The sequence below is a fragment of the Xenopus tropicalis genome, chromosome 2, assembly GCF_000004195.4.
Source record: "Xenopus tropicalis strain Nigerian chromosome 2, UCB_Xtro_10.0, whole genome shotgun sequence".
NCBI lineage: Eukaryota > Metazoa > Chordata > Amphibia > Anura > Pipidae > Xenopus > Xenopus tropicalis.
This window is the reverse complement of record NC_030678.2, coordinates 152323971-152339294: the sequence shown is the minus strand read 5'-3', so window position 1 is coordinate 152339294 and position 15324 is coordinate 152323971. Positions and strand designations below refer to the sequence as shown.

The 15324-nt window shown below is 36.2% G+C and overlaps 1 protein-coding gene across 8 annotated transcripts in view; it reads left to right on the top strand.

Moving 5' to 3' along the window:
* Positions 1-15324, top strand: part of nbea (neurobeachin) — a 355187-nt gene that overhangs the window by 291048 nt on the left and 48815 nt on the right. For all 8 annotated transcript variants that reach the window (XM_012957925.3, XM_002934020.5, XM_012957924.3 and 5 more), the window contains 2 exons: positions 6756-6868; positions 13704-13844. In XM_012957925.3, the coding sequence (XP_012813379.1) occupies positions 6756-6868; positions 13704-13844 (254 nt within the window). The remainder of the gene's footprint in view (positions 1-6755; positions 6869-13703; positions 13845-15324) is intronic.

Genomic DNA, 15324 nt, shown 5'->3' with positions numbered 1-15324 from the left:
CTTTGCCTATTTTATTAAAAATACATGACAAAGGCTTCAAAAAATACTAATTATCTTTTGCGTTCCCTCTTTTTCTTTTTAGCATTTTTTTCTCCACGTTTTTCACCCTGTGATGTGCAAGTTTCACTAACTAATTATGTGTATATTTAGCTAGAGATTGTGTTGGGCTTATTATTGTCATGTAATTAGATGTAACTTGTACTGCTCGCTTCTTAAAAATCATTAAAAATTCCTTCCTAATGACCTAGAGATGACAAAATGTCTGTAAAGTGTGAAGAAGCAGACAAGCATAGGAATATCGCTCTTGGAGTGTTAATCCAGATGCTGCAATCTTCTAATTAAACAATATTTTGCTGTCATTAACGTTATCACCAAGGAATTTCAGCCGTAATTCTGTCTGTCAGCTGTCCCCGAGCAGCTTCACCTTTTAGAACTAAAGCGCTTCACAAAACCTTCCAAAGGTTTAAATGACGAAAAAAGTTTTATGTTTATTGCAAAAATGCTGCATTTTTTATCTGGCTTTAATTAATGCTGTATAGGTAATATGCATAAATGCTTGCTCTTGTTATATTCTGCATTTATTATTAGGCTGTGTAAACCTGTGCCAAGCTTTCCATTATTGTACAGATATAGGATCTGTTATCCAGAATGCTTGGAACCTGAGGTTTTCTGGATAAGCGGTTTTTCCATAATTTGTATTACCATAACTTAATTTTTCTAAAACTCATTTAAACCTTAAATAGATCCTATAGGATTGTTTTGACCCCAATATGGATACATGCAGCTTAGTTGGCATCAAGTACAAGGTACTGTTTTATTATTACAGAGAAAAGGGAATCATTTAACCATTAAATAAACCCAATAGGGCTGTTCTGCCCCCAATAAGGGGTAATTATATCTTAGTTGGGATCAAGTACAGGTACTGTTTTATTATTACAGAGAAAATGGAATCATTTAACCATTAAATAAACCCAATAGGACTGTTCTGCCCCAATAAGGGGTAATTATATCTTAGTTGGGATCAAGTACAGGTACTGTTTTATTATTACAGAGAAAAGGGAATCATTTAACCATTAAATAAACCCAATAGGGCTGTTCTGCCCCCAATAAGGGGTAATTATATCTTAGTTGGGATCAAGTACAGGTACTGTTTTATTATTACAGAGAAAAGGGAATCATTTAACCATGAAATAAACCCAATAGGGCTGTTCTGCCCCAATAAGGGGTAATTATATCTTAGTTGGCATCAAGTTCAAGGTACTGTTTTATTATTGCAGAGAAAAAGGACACAATTTTTAAAGAATTAGATTAGATTAATTAAATTTTTTTGCTTAAAAAGGGAGATGGCCCATAATTCTGAGTTTTCTGAAAAATGGGATTCCAGATAAAGGATCCCATACCTTTAATTATGAATGTCTTACAGAGTATTACAGAGTATGAAAGAGGTGTTAAAGTGTAGGCTATATAGGTATCGGATCCTTTATACTGAAACCCATTATCCAGAAAGCTTTGAATTACGGGAAGGCCATCACCCATGGACTCCATCTTAATCAGATTTTTAAAAATTATTTCCTTTTTCTCTAATAATAAAACAGTAATTGGTGTCAAAATAGTCCTTAGTTTATTAATGTGTAAATTATATTTTAGCAGACTTAAGGAATGGAGTTTCAAATTACAGAAAGAATCCTTATCCAGAAAACCCCAGCTCCTGAGCATCCTGGATAACAGATCCCATACCTGTACAAAAATATGAACGGTAGTCTGTATGGCAGGAATCCCCAACCATTTATACCAGTGAGCCACATTCAAATGGAAAAAGTGTTGGGGAGCAACACAAGCATGAAAAATGTACCTGTGGCTGCCAATAAGAGCTATAATTGGTTATTTGGTAGCCCCTATGTTGACTGGCAACCTATAGAAGGGTCTGTTTGACATTATACTTGGTTTTTATGGAACCAAAACTTGCCTCCTAATGAGAAATTCAAAAATAACACCTGCTTTGGGGACACTGGGAGCAACATCCAATAGGTTGGAGAGCAATGTGTTTCTCACAAGCTACTGGTTGGGGTACCCTAATACTTAGGGTACTAGCCTGCAGTCTCATTGGCTGTGCCCCATCAGTACTCTCACCCAGGCAATGACAGTAAGTGAGATAAATCTAAGGGAATGTCCTGGCAAGCCCCAGAGTAGGTAAATATCTTTTTGGCACTTACTATGTTGATTGATTTTGAGTTTAGGCAACCAATATCTTGTTTCATGGTGGGTCCTAGATGGTCTAGCAGCTAATGAACAAAAAAGCCCATTTGTCATTTTTATTAACATAATAATAATAATTTAGGTTGAAAAAAGACACACGTCCATCAAGTTCAACCTTAATACCTATATATAACCTGCCTGCTAGTTGATCCAGAGGAAGGCAACCCATTAAGGGTACTAGATGGTCTAGCAGCTAATGAACAAAAAAAAAACAAAAAAAGCAGTAATTTTTATTAACATAGTAACAGTAATTTAGGTTGAAAAAAGAAAAAAGACACACATCCATCAAGTTCAACCTTAATACCTATATATAACCTGCCTGCTAGTTGATCCAGAGGAAGGCAACCCATAAGGGTATAAGTGGCTGCAAATTTTTACATCCCAGGTGCATGACCTTACATTTATCCACATTAAATCTCATCTGCCACTTAGCTGCCCAGATTGCCAGTTGGCCAAGATCCTGCTGCAAGGATGCCACATCCTGATTGGGCTACTATTTTGGCTGCAAACACTGATACATTGCTTATAATACCCTCCCCTAAGTCATTAATGAACAAGTTAAACAAAAGTGGACCTAGTACAGAACCCTGAGGGACCCCACTGAGAACCTTACTCCAAGTAGAGAATGTGCCATTAACAACCACCCTCTGTACCCGATCCTGTAGCCAGTTTCCTATCCATGTGCAAACGACTTCACTAAGACCAATAGACCTTTGTTTAGAAAGCAGTGGTTTGTGGGGAACGGTATCAAATGCTTTGGCAAAATCCAAATAGATTATATCTACTGCATCCCCACTGTCCAGCTTCTTACTTACCTCATCATAAAAAGCAATTAAATTGGTCTGACATGACCTGTCCTTCATAAAGCCATGCTGATTACTGCTCATAATGCCATTCTCCACTACATAACTTGCATATTTCTAAAGCTAATATTAGAGTGATTAAGAAATGTAGATTGTATTTAAGTACTCTATTGGTATGGGTTCTTCTGGGCACTGGGGCAAATCTGTATTACCCTTCAGTGCATAGAGCCTCCTTGCTCCTTAGGGAAGGGTATAATGTTTTTCTTTTTTATCCTGCATGGTCATATAATCACAAGTTTAACAATTATTTCCCTAATTTTTGTTTCAGTGTTAATTAGCTGCGAAGTCCATGCCACTATAAAGCTAGAAAGGCTAGGTCAGCATATGGAAAAGACACACATGAGGGTTGATTCACTAAAGGTCGATAAGTTTTATTGCACGCTTTTTTGCGTTAAAATTGACGCAGAAAAAAATGCGCGATTCGCTAAAGTATTAACGCATGTGTTGTCGTTAAATTTTGCGCCAAACAATGCATTAATTGTAAAGCATGCGTTAATTTGCACACAGAAATAACACTAACGCATGATTCACAAACACTTAGACGCGCTAAATATCGCATTTGTCTGTGGGAAAATTAACACCTACTTGGGGCAGGCGGTAATTATAGAAAAGTACAGTTCATGAGCTTTTGGCAACACAATATGGACTTTGCAGTGGGATTTATTCAAGTCTGTGTTGGCCCCAGAGTGATGCAGCCTCCAGTTTGCAGGGAAATGGGCATTTTCATAAAAGTAGTTTTACGAAAGTAATGGTGTGTATGGCTAATATGGCGTGCACTTTGCGTTGATTAGCGCGCGTTCCATCAAATAACACACAAAAATTGTCTTCGCGACTTAAATAACGCACACAGCGCACACAGCATCACATCTAAATTAACGCAAATATGCTTTAAGTGAATTGAGCGTTAAAATGCGAAAAATTTGACTCGATAAAATTTTTAACACAAGCTATATAGCGCATGTTTTAACGCACTTTAGTGAATCAGTCCTATTCTCTTTATCGATAGGTACCTTGTATTCCTTCTGAGCATCTTGTTTTGGTTGGTGATATTATTACCTATTGCCTACTCAGCAAATAAGGCTCAATGATTTTGGTTTGGCTATTGTATAATACAGACACTTGGTGACACTCTAGCAATAGGTACCTCAAAATAAAACCTTCTGTAGTTGATCTTATGCCGTCAGAAATCAGATTACTTATCCTTTCCCTAAACAATCTGTTCATTTTAACGGTAATTTTTAGTTTTTGTTTTTTTGTTACTTGGTTAAAACTGTTTTTTGTAATGTCCGGGTCAATGATTTGTGTACACGACTGTATACTAATATCTGCAACTAACCCTTCACCTTGTTTTTGTTAATGGCATTAAACTTGAACAGTTGCTCATTCTTGATTGTGGCTGTTGAGCTTGTGATACACTTCTGTGAATGCAGGCAAAACAAGGGAAGCTCTGTTTGCTGCTCCAGGTCTGCAGCAATCATTAAAATCTAGAAGGAAACACTTGCACGACAGATCTGTAAATCTCTTGCCAGTCTGGGGCTCAGTAACCTTGGCTATTTTTGTCAGTTTTTCCTTGGGACTCCCAAGCCAGATCATTAATGATGGGTGTTATATGACTCACTGAAAGCCATAGCAGCTTTCCCCGCGTGATCGGGGGCTTTTCACTCCATTTGTTGCTGCCTACCCTTCAGCACATTGTGGTTGTGGTTATGGATCCACTCCATACTCGGTACTCCGCTGTAAATAAATACCACAAATGAGCTTGGCTTTTGGTGGGAACAAGCAGTGCTTCTAATTAAGCCTAATGGAGGGCTCATCTCAATTAGGAATGCCACACAGAGCGATCACAGTCATCCTGTACAAAATATCAAATTAAGTAACTTGGCATTTATTCTAAAAAAAAATCTGCTCATTAATGGGCTGGCGAATCAGTATCAATATTACCAGCAAGATGAGGGACCTCAGTAAGAATTAAGTATATGAATGTGATGTGTTTTCCCAAAGACTATGGGATTCTGTGCATTAAGCCCAACTCAGAGCAAGTTACATGCTTACAAGCATGTTTTGGATCCCTAGCTCTCTGCGACTGTTCATTAGTGTGTAAAATGAAACCTGCAAACACAGCAGCAAGCTGTTTTTTGGCTTGAGGTACCTGTCTGGATTCAATTTTAACAGCTGGTCTGGGACCACAAAGAGAGAGAATTGAGTAAAACCAGTCAGCAGTGCAAAGGCCCGAGGCAAAGGAGTAATGCATAATACAGATACAAAGGCAGAGGGGCAACATGGAGACGTGAAGGACCAGACTAGCACTGGATCACTGGAGTAGGAACACAGCAAAGGATAAAAAAGATTGTGTGAAAAATGGCATCCGTGCTGGGTAGTGTTGTGATGACTTTAGGAAAGGTATGGAGCAGACGAAGTCTGGACGAAGGGGAAAGGGTGTTGTGTAAAAAGGTTAGACATTATATGCTTTCCTCAAGTCATTCAAATGGATATCTCCATGATATATAAAATGATTATTTAGTCAAGTAGATTTCAATTAATTTAAAAAAGTGGAAAGTTTGTATTTTACCAAGATGGAATCATTATTTTAGTGCACATGGCAGTACCTTTTCTTAATTGCTGCCCCCTCATTGTTATTAGGCAGCTCAGGTCTCCTGCCCAACACAATAACCCGCTCCATTACTGCAGGCTTGGGACCTCTCACCCCGAATGCTCTGGACCTGGGCTTTTCCATATAAGTAGTATTCTGTAATTGGGATCTCCATACTTTGTCATTAAATTAAACATCCTATAGGATTGCTTTATCTCTAATAAGGATTAATTATATTTTAGCTGGGATCTAGTACAGGTACAGTTTTATTATTACAAAGAAAAAGAAAATAATAATGCAAAATTTGATTTATTTGATTACAGTTGGGTCTATGGGAGATGGTTTTCTTGCAATTCCACATTACTGGATTCCGAATAAGGGATCCCATACTTATAATCCATGATTCATGTAATTTTGTTGTGAAATCAGAGCTTACATTCCAATGGAAACCTTTATTCTAATTAATTTTTTCATATCCTTAACATGTTGAGGTCATTAAAAAGAGTATAATTGTATTTTAATATATATTATAATATTTAATTGCATGTGATTTTTGGGAAAAAAGTTATATAAGCTAATTAAACTGGATTGGTTTTGCTGGAAACCATATGTGTATGAGACAAATAAAAAATGGACTTTTTCTTCTTTGATATTAGTTAGTTAATATAATAGTGACAGTTATATAGTAGTACTTCTCTCAACTTCTTTGAAAATCTGATTCCCATAGGTAAATGGATGATATCATCAGGCTTCAGCCAATTTTTCAGCTGCTTAGCAATTACTAAAGCATTGGGGCACTTGCCTTGGACTTTGTTTAATGTATATTAAAGCAGTAAAATTCTTAATGTTTCATCTTACAGTGGACATTATATTAGCTTCCCTTGGGTTTTAAAAGGGGGCGGGGGAAGCTAGAGACCACATTTATTCACCGGTGATACTGATGAGCAAGAAGTAGATTCTGACTGGTTGTATTTTTACTATTTTTTTTTACTTATTTTATCGTCATTATTAGGTTGCTAATTATAATGTTATATTGTTTAATTTAGGACGAACCTACAATGATTTAAACCAGTATCCCGTATTTCCGTGGGTTTTGACAAATTACGAATCCGAGGAGTTAGATCTCACTCTTCCAGGCAACTTCAGGGATCTTTCGAAGGTAATGTCCTGTACTGAAAAATGATTCAAAATAATGTAATATGCAATGCATTTATTTCCATTAACATGACATTTAAATGTATATTGTCCTATATATGCTCATTTTATGGGGGTTGGTTAATGACATGTTTTTCCATTCATGGCATCAGGATGAACTGCTTATACTCTAACTTATAGTTAGAGCTTATACTTATAACAATATAAGAATGAATAATAATAATATTCATTCTGGGTTGATTTGCTTTGTTTGTTTAATGATATTAAAAATATGTCATTAAAAATGTTCTTAGGAGAAGAAATATTGTGATTTTACATTTTTCACCTTTGTGATGGTCTGTGTGCTCCAGAGATCACTTGGATTTTCTTTAAATTATATATTTAAGGCTACAGCAACTCAAAAATCCTAACCTCAGGAGTATTTCACAGTCCCACAAAGGAAGGGGAACATCAACCTTTGTTAGGTTAAGGAATCTATGGCCTGGAAAATGGGTTTTGAAAAAAAGAATAGGCCATTCCCAGAGTATTGGCTCTGGCCAGGGCACAAGCAGAACTTTCTAAACAGTAGTATCCTTTCAGTAGACCAGACACAAGTACAGGTATATTGCTGTATCATACTGGAAGTGTAAGAATAGGGGTAATATTTTATCCATAGCTGAATAAAGGGTGCTTATTGTTAATTAGCCTATGTTCTATTCTATACATTGATACTTTACAGTTCTCTGTTGCTATTACTGTCGGATGGTCATGGTTTCCTACACATCCCTTGATGGAGCAGAAGAAATGATATTTCTTAATACTTGATTTGGCCAAGTGGCAGTGGATGATAAGCAGAGCAGTTTTGTTCCAAATTACAGTGCTGCTGAAAGCACAGGGAGTGATAATGCCTGCAGGCTTCGTACTGTAATAATGCAAATGGGGCTACTGAAGTGTGAATACGTCTGGCAAAACCAATGTAATCCTGCCAAGCGTCCTTTCACTTGTTCACTAGAGTGTGGATGTTTATTCGCAGGGAATGAAACTTTTTGCCAGTCGCTAATGCAGTACATTTTCTAAAACTTTCTTCATTAAAAACATCTTTATGCTTCATTGAAAACATCTTTTATTCTTATGCGTGTCTTGGTGGGGTTGGGGGGGGGATTCTAAACATTTATAAAGGATAAAGATTTTAGGGGTGAGCCTGCAAGCTGTATATAAAGGATAAAGATTTTGGGGGGAACCTGCAAGCTGTATATAAAGTATAAAGATTTTGGGGGGACCCTGCAAGCTGTATATAAAATATAAAAATTTTAGGGGTGAACCTGCAAGCTGTATATAAAGTATAAAGATTTTGGGGGGACCCTGCAAGCTGTATATAAAGTATAAAGATTTTAGGGGTGAACCTGCAAGCTGTATATAAAGTATAAAGATTTTAGGGGCAACCTGCAAGCTGAATATAATAACAATAGGCTGTGCAGAAGGGTAAATGTAGAAAGAGCACACACTTATAATATTGGCACATACCCTGTATATATCAGTAAACCCTTGACTTAATAAATAGACATATTATAAATATGTATATATATTAAAGATATGTATACCTTGCCTTATATATATTTTATATATACATGGGGATAAATGAACAGCGCTGTGGAATATGTTGGCGCTTTATAAATAAATGTTTATAATAATAAAAATAACATGTGACCGCGGCAGCTCATATTGATAAGAGTGGGTCTTAATAGAAAGATTAATAATAAAAATAACAGTAACAATATAATTGTAGCCTCACAGAGCAATAGTTTTTTTTTTTTGCTGCTGGGGTCAGCGACCCCCATTCGAAAGTGGGAAAGAATCAGAAGAGGAAAGTAAAAAATTCAAAAAGTCAAAAATGAAGGCCACCTGAAACATTGCAAAGAACTGGCTATTCTATATATAGTGTGAACTGCCCCTTTAATAGAACAATTTATAGAAAACAATGGATTTAACATAATTGATATAGTGAGTTAAGTGAGGTTCAGCCTTATATAAAGGGATGCCTTTTTATGTGCACACATTGACCTTTGAAATCAGTCTATTGAAAGGAAAGGTTCTCTGCGTTTATTTTTGTGAATATTTTTTTTTGGTTATAATTTGCATTATAGTCAAATTGGCTACTTTTTATTCCCTGCAATTTCCTTTCTCCTTTGGGGTTTATGGACTTCATTCTGTCCTCCAATTAAGTTCCATTTAACGACGAGTATTCTTTACTATAACATCCCTCCCGAGACAGTAGGCTGGTGTGTGAGTAGGTGCTGGCTTTTGCATGCAAGAATAAATAACAGTTCATATTCGGCGCTAAGTAGAACTGCTTAGTGTCACCAGACACCGGCGGCGGCTCTCCCCGACCTGTTTCTATCGTTAAATGGAGTTTACAGAATAGCCTGTGCGAGCCAAAGTCAGATTCTATTAGATGTGTTATTACAGTGATGACTTCAGCAGACATATTGATTGGGTTTGAAGGCAGTCTAGGCACACCTTTTCCCAAGGCTGCGGTGAGAATTCCAGGCCCGGGGCAAGTAGCCGAGATAGAGGCTCTGATTTCCTGCCCTCGCTAATCCTTGGTGTTTAACACTTGAGTGCATGACTGCCTAATAATGATTTGCTGATGGCTGTTGCCCAAATACTTCTCTTTTAACACAAGAATGTTGTTCATTGCTAAAATCCCAAGATAATATATCTTTCTGAATCCCAGGAATATGTAAAGTATAATTGTTACCATATAAAGGCCCTTTAGCTATTCATTTGCATACTAATTATTAGCCCAACGTTTCTAGCCTTATATTCTCTACTGAATAGTGAGGAAAAGGATGATCTGTATTTCCAGATTTTCTCTAATGGAATTCAACTGATGGAGGCTTCCTATGTGTCACTAGGTACAGGTATAGGACCTGTTATCCAGAATGCTTGGGACCTGGGGTTTTTCAGGATAAGGGATCTTAGGGCTCTCCATATCTTCAGTCTACTAAAAAATTATTTGAACATCATTTAAACCCAATAGGATTGTTTTGCCTCCAACAAGGATTAATTATAACTTAGTTGGGATCAAGTACAGGTACTGTTTTATTATTACAGAGAAAAGGGAATCATTTAGCCATTAAATAAACCCAATAGGGCTGTTCTGCCCCCAGTAAGGGGTAATTATATCTTAGTTGGGATCAAGTACAGGTACTGTTTTATTATTACAGAGAAAAGGGAATCATTTAACCATTAAATAAACCCAATAGGGCTGTTCTGCCCCCAATAAGGGGTAATTATATCTTAGTTGGGATCAAGTACAGGTACTGTTTTATTATTACAGAGAAAAGGGAATCATTTAACCATTAAATAAACCCAATAGGGCTGTTCTGCCCCCAATAAGGGGTAATTATATCTTAGTTGGGATCAAGTACAGGTACTGTTTTATTATTACAGAGAAAAGGGAATCATTTTTAAAAATTAGAATTATTTGCTTATAATGGAGGCTATGGGAGATGGCCTTTCTGTAATTCAGAACTTTCTGGTTAATAATAATGGGTTTCCGGATAAGGGATCCTATACCTGTATTAGAAATGTGTAAACCAGATTATCAGGTGATTGGAACTTCTCAGCTACATAATGCTTTTTTGGGTGCAGGTTTAAGGAATGACATTATTATGGATTACCAAACAAAGAAAATGCATTTTATGTGCAAATCCATTTTATTTTAATAGCACCTTTCTTGAGTATATAGCACAATGTAATTGACTGAACATGTTCCTAGTACTGCTCCATTATTTTTTATTACACTAAATTATCATTTTTCACTGTAACAGTTACATTTTTAGTTGCAATACATGTGCGAGTATAGACACTGTTACACATCTATCCCTCTGAGATGTAATGCAATGTCATTATAGAATAAAAAATATAGGAAGGCATACTTTTAGGTCTTACTCTCACAGCCAACAATATAATGGTAATTTATATTTTACTAAAATTAGTACCAATTAAGACATTTCCCAAAAATAGAATTCTTAGAAAACCATGCCCCTTTGTCACAGTAGTGTGTGCTCTACAGATTTATATATGGATTTTACATTAAAAATGTACAGTACAGGTATGGGATCCATTAACCAGAAACCTGTTATCCAGCATGCTCCAAATTACGGGAAAGTCATCTCTCATAGACTCCATTATAAGCAAATAATTCTAGTATATAAAAGTGATTTCCTTTTTCTCTGTAATAATAAAACAGTACCTGTACTTGATCCCTACTAAGATATAATTACCCCTTATTGGGGGCAGAACAGCCCTATTGGGTTTATTTCATGTTTAAAGGATTCCCTTTTCTCTGTAATAATAAAACAGTACCTGTACTTGATCCCAACTAAGATATAATTACCCCTTATTGGGGGCAGAACAGCCCTATTGGGTTTATTTCATGGTTAAATGATTCCCTTTTCTCTGTAATAATAAAACAGTACCTGTACTTGATCCCAACTAAGATATAATTACCCCTTATTGGGGCAGAACAGCCCTATTGGGTTTATTTCATGGTTAAATGATTCCCTTTTCTCTGTAATAATAAAACAGTACCTGTACTTGATCCCAACTAAGATATAATTACCCCTTATTGGGGGCAGAACAGCCCTATTGGGTTTATTTCATGTTTAAATGATTCCCTTTTCTCTGTAATAATAAAACAGTATCTTGTACTTGATCCCAACTAAAATACAATTAATCCTTATTGGAGGCAAACAATTGGGTTTATTTAATGTATAAATGATTTTTCAGCAGATATAAAGTATTGAGATCTAAATTATAGAAAGATCTCTTATCTGGAAAACATCAGGTTCCGAGCTTCTAGATAACAGGTCCCATACCTGTACAGGCATTGAATGTTTTATCCAAAATGCTAAGGACCTGGGGTTTTCTGGATAAATGACCTCTATACCGTAAGTCTGCTAAAAAATAATTTAAACATTAAATAAACCCAATAGGATTGTTTTCCCTCCAATAATGATTAGTTATATCTTGGTTGTTTTATTATTACAGAAAAAAAGGAAATACATTTTTAAAAAAAAAATTTTTGTTTAATTAAAATGGAGTCTTTGGGAGAGGGCTATCATGTAATTCAGAGTTTTTTGGATAATTGTTCTCAATACGCTTAAGGACCTTATATAAAATTGTGTAAATAAAGAAAAAAAAAACAATCATCACTGCTTTAAAGGGGTGGTTCACCATTAGGTTAACTTTTAGCATGTTCTCGAATGGATTAGTCCTAGCAATTGGTCTTCATTATTTATCTTTTATAGTTTTCAAATTATTTAATTATTATTATTTATTTACCTTCTTCTTCCATATCTTACTGGCTTTTTAAATGGGGTCACTGACCCTGGTAGCGAAAAGACTATTGCTTTGTTATCTTACAATTTTATTGTTATTGTTACTCTTTATTACTTATCTTTCTAGCCATACATTCTCCTATTCATTTTCCTGTCTCCAAGACCCTAGCAACCAGGTAGCTGCTGAAATTCCAAACTGGAGAGTGCTGAACAAAAATGCTAAATAACTAAAAAAAAAACTATAAAAAAAATAAATACCAATTGCAAATTTTCTCAGAATATTAATGTCTACATTATACTAAAAGTTAATTTAAAGGTGAACAACCCCTTTAACACCACTGTGCAGTGTCAAATCACGCATAATTCTAAAGCTATGTGCTAATGTGTAGTCAAGTGTAAAGTGGTGTAAAAAGTGGCAGCAATCAATGCTGTTTTTCCACAGCTTTCTTCAAATACCTCACTTGCTACTCTCCTGCACAATCGCATGAAATTGCTGTACACAGCTTTATAAATAACTGTCATTTTTCACCGTGCACAATTAAATGGCGTTATATTATAACACCATGTTTATTTGTACAGCTTTAGATATATTTCTGCCCTATTGCCTTGTGCCATCTATACTGACTTGCATGATATTTACTTTAATAAAGCAAATCAAATACCATATTTGTTTCACTGGACTGGAGAATTACCGTAAGTTCTTTCGTTCTTCTTGACCAGGTGTAATTTTGAAGGGGCAGTTCCACTTTATACAGGTTTGGCACCAGTTATTCAGAATGCTCAGGGCCTGGGGTTTTCCGGATAAGCAATCTTTCCATAATTGGGCTTGCCATACCTTAAGTCTACTAAAAACTCATTTAACGATTAAATAAACCCAATAGGAGTGTTTTGCCTCCAATAAAGATGAATTATATCTTTGGGATCAAGTACAAGGTACTGTTTTATTACAGAGAAAAAGGAAATCAAAATTAGAATTATTTTCTTATGATGGAGCCGGCCTTTCCATATTTTGGAACTTTCTGGATAAGGGGTTTCCGGATAACGCATCCCATACCTGTACCTCATTCGCATGACCTGTGCAGAGCATTATAATCCCTGCCCGAAACTTGGCAGTGTTGTCACCCTTCAGTCACCATTTCAGTTTCAGCTTTGACCCTCACTAACTGCCTGTTGATCAGATTGTCTTACTTTGAAAGAAAAACTGGAGTAGATCTGTACTGAGTTTATATTGAATATCTGGATTGCACATACACTCCTTTATGCAGCTTTATTTTGAAGTGGGTTATTTTAAACACAACAACAACAGGAACACAGGAAGATACTGAAGACTAATTTTATTATATAAAAATGGTACAGAACTCTAACCATTTAATTTAGAAAGCGAACTATTTCCATGACGTAAAGCTTATATTAAATTTTCATTTTCAGGATAGTACATTTCATCTGCAATGTGATGGTGCTTTTTTCATGATTAATTTATTGTAACTTATAAAACTGTTCATAATGTCTTTCCAGCCTATTGGTGCTTTGAATCCAAAGAGAGCAGTGTTTTATGCAGAGCGCTATGAAACCTGGGAGGATGATCAGACCCCGCCCTATCACTACAACACCCATTACTCCACCTCCTTGTTTACATTATGTTGGCTTGTACGAATTGTAAGTATTTGACTTCCATGTTCTATTTTAATTCCCCTCTTTAATCCAAATTGCAATTCAAATGTGTGACCTTCTGAAATGTTATGATTTAGTGCATGATTTTTTTTGGGCAATATTGTGATTTAAAGTACAGCAGGAAACGCTTATGTCAGGCAGCATTTAATCATGTTTCTGTTGGGCTTGTGGGCAGTATTCCGATGAGCATTTCATTAACCTTTTTATACTTTTTCCCTGTAGTAACCTATAGCAACCAGAATTTTGTTTTTGGCAGCAGAACGGTCACAGCTAATGGCTGATTGGTAGTTATAGGTTACTGTTCATTATAGAAATGTACTCTCCAGTTCTCCTCCAAAGCTTTAGGGTTTAGCTTTCTTCTGATTCTGCTTTGTACTTGGCAAGCTTTCAGTCATTGTCTCCCAAATGATTTTGAACACAGAATACCAGAGTTTAAAGTAGAAATATTTTATAATAATTCCTTTTACTCCCTGACCATTAAAAAGTGACAATAAACAAAAAAGGTACATCAACGTCTGTCATAGAAAACTGCCCAGCACTAATAAAAAGTGTTAGCAATTACAAATATGCAGATTTTGAGATATCATCTGTTTAAACGTACTTCAGCTTCATACAACCTCCATACAAATGAAAGAAGAAATCTTTGCATCATTGTGGGGGACACCGTTAAGGTTGATCTGTGGTTCCTTTGACTGTTCATCCCAAATCCGAGCTGCACCAACTTCTGCCCACACTCGCCAGGCTGTAATACCAATCTGTCCCTTTGCAAAATACATGGCAAAAAATGGCAGGAGGGCTATGGAGGGGGTAAAGGAGCATTATGGACAAATAAGCAACTAATGGATCTCGATGTGTGAGGCTAGCTCTTCAGCCAGAGTTTATAATTATTTTATAAACCCAAGGATGTTTTTTAAAATTAATTCTGATAACAGAATCTCTAGAAAACAATAGCCATCAGATTGATTAGCCAGAAGGCGTTTGACCTGTGGTTTTCCAGATCAGGGCCTTTCTGCAATGTGCCTGAAGGCTAATGGAGTAAAACAATAGGATTTTGCCATCTTTGCCCTCAGCCTGGCATTATGCCAGCTTTGTTACCATCTATTACAATGTAAGTTTAGATCAGTGATCCCCAACCATATTGTTCACCAACCTCTTGGACGTTGCTCCCTGTAGGTGCTCATTTTTGAATTTCTGGCAAGGAGGCAAGTTTTGGTTGCAAAAAAACCAAGTTTAATGCCGAACGGAGCCTTCTGTAAGCTGCCAGTCCACATAGGGGTGATTAAGTAGCCAATTATAGCTCTTATTTGCACCCCAGGAACCTTTTTCATGCTTGTGTTGCTCCCCAAAACTTTTTCCATTTAAATGTGGCTCACGGGTATAAAAGGTTGGGGATCCCTGGGTTAGAGTTACTAACCCAATGTTTCCCAGTGTTTGGATATTTTTCCTATTTATGAAAAGTCAAATT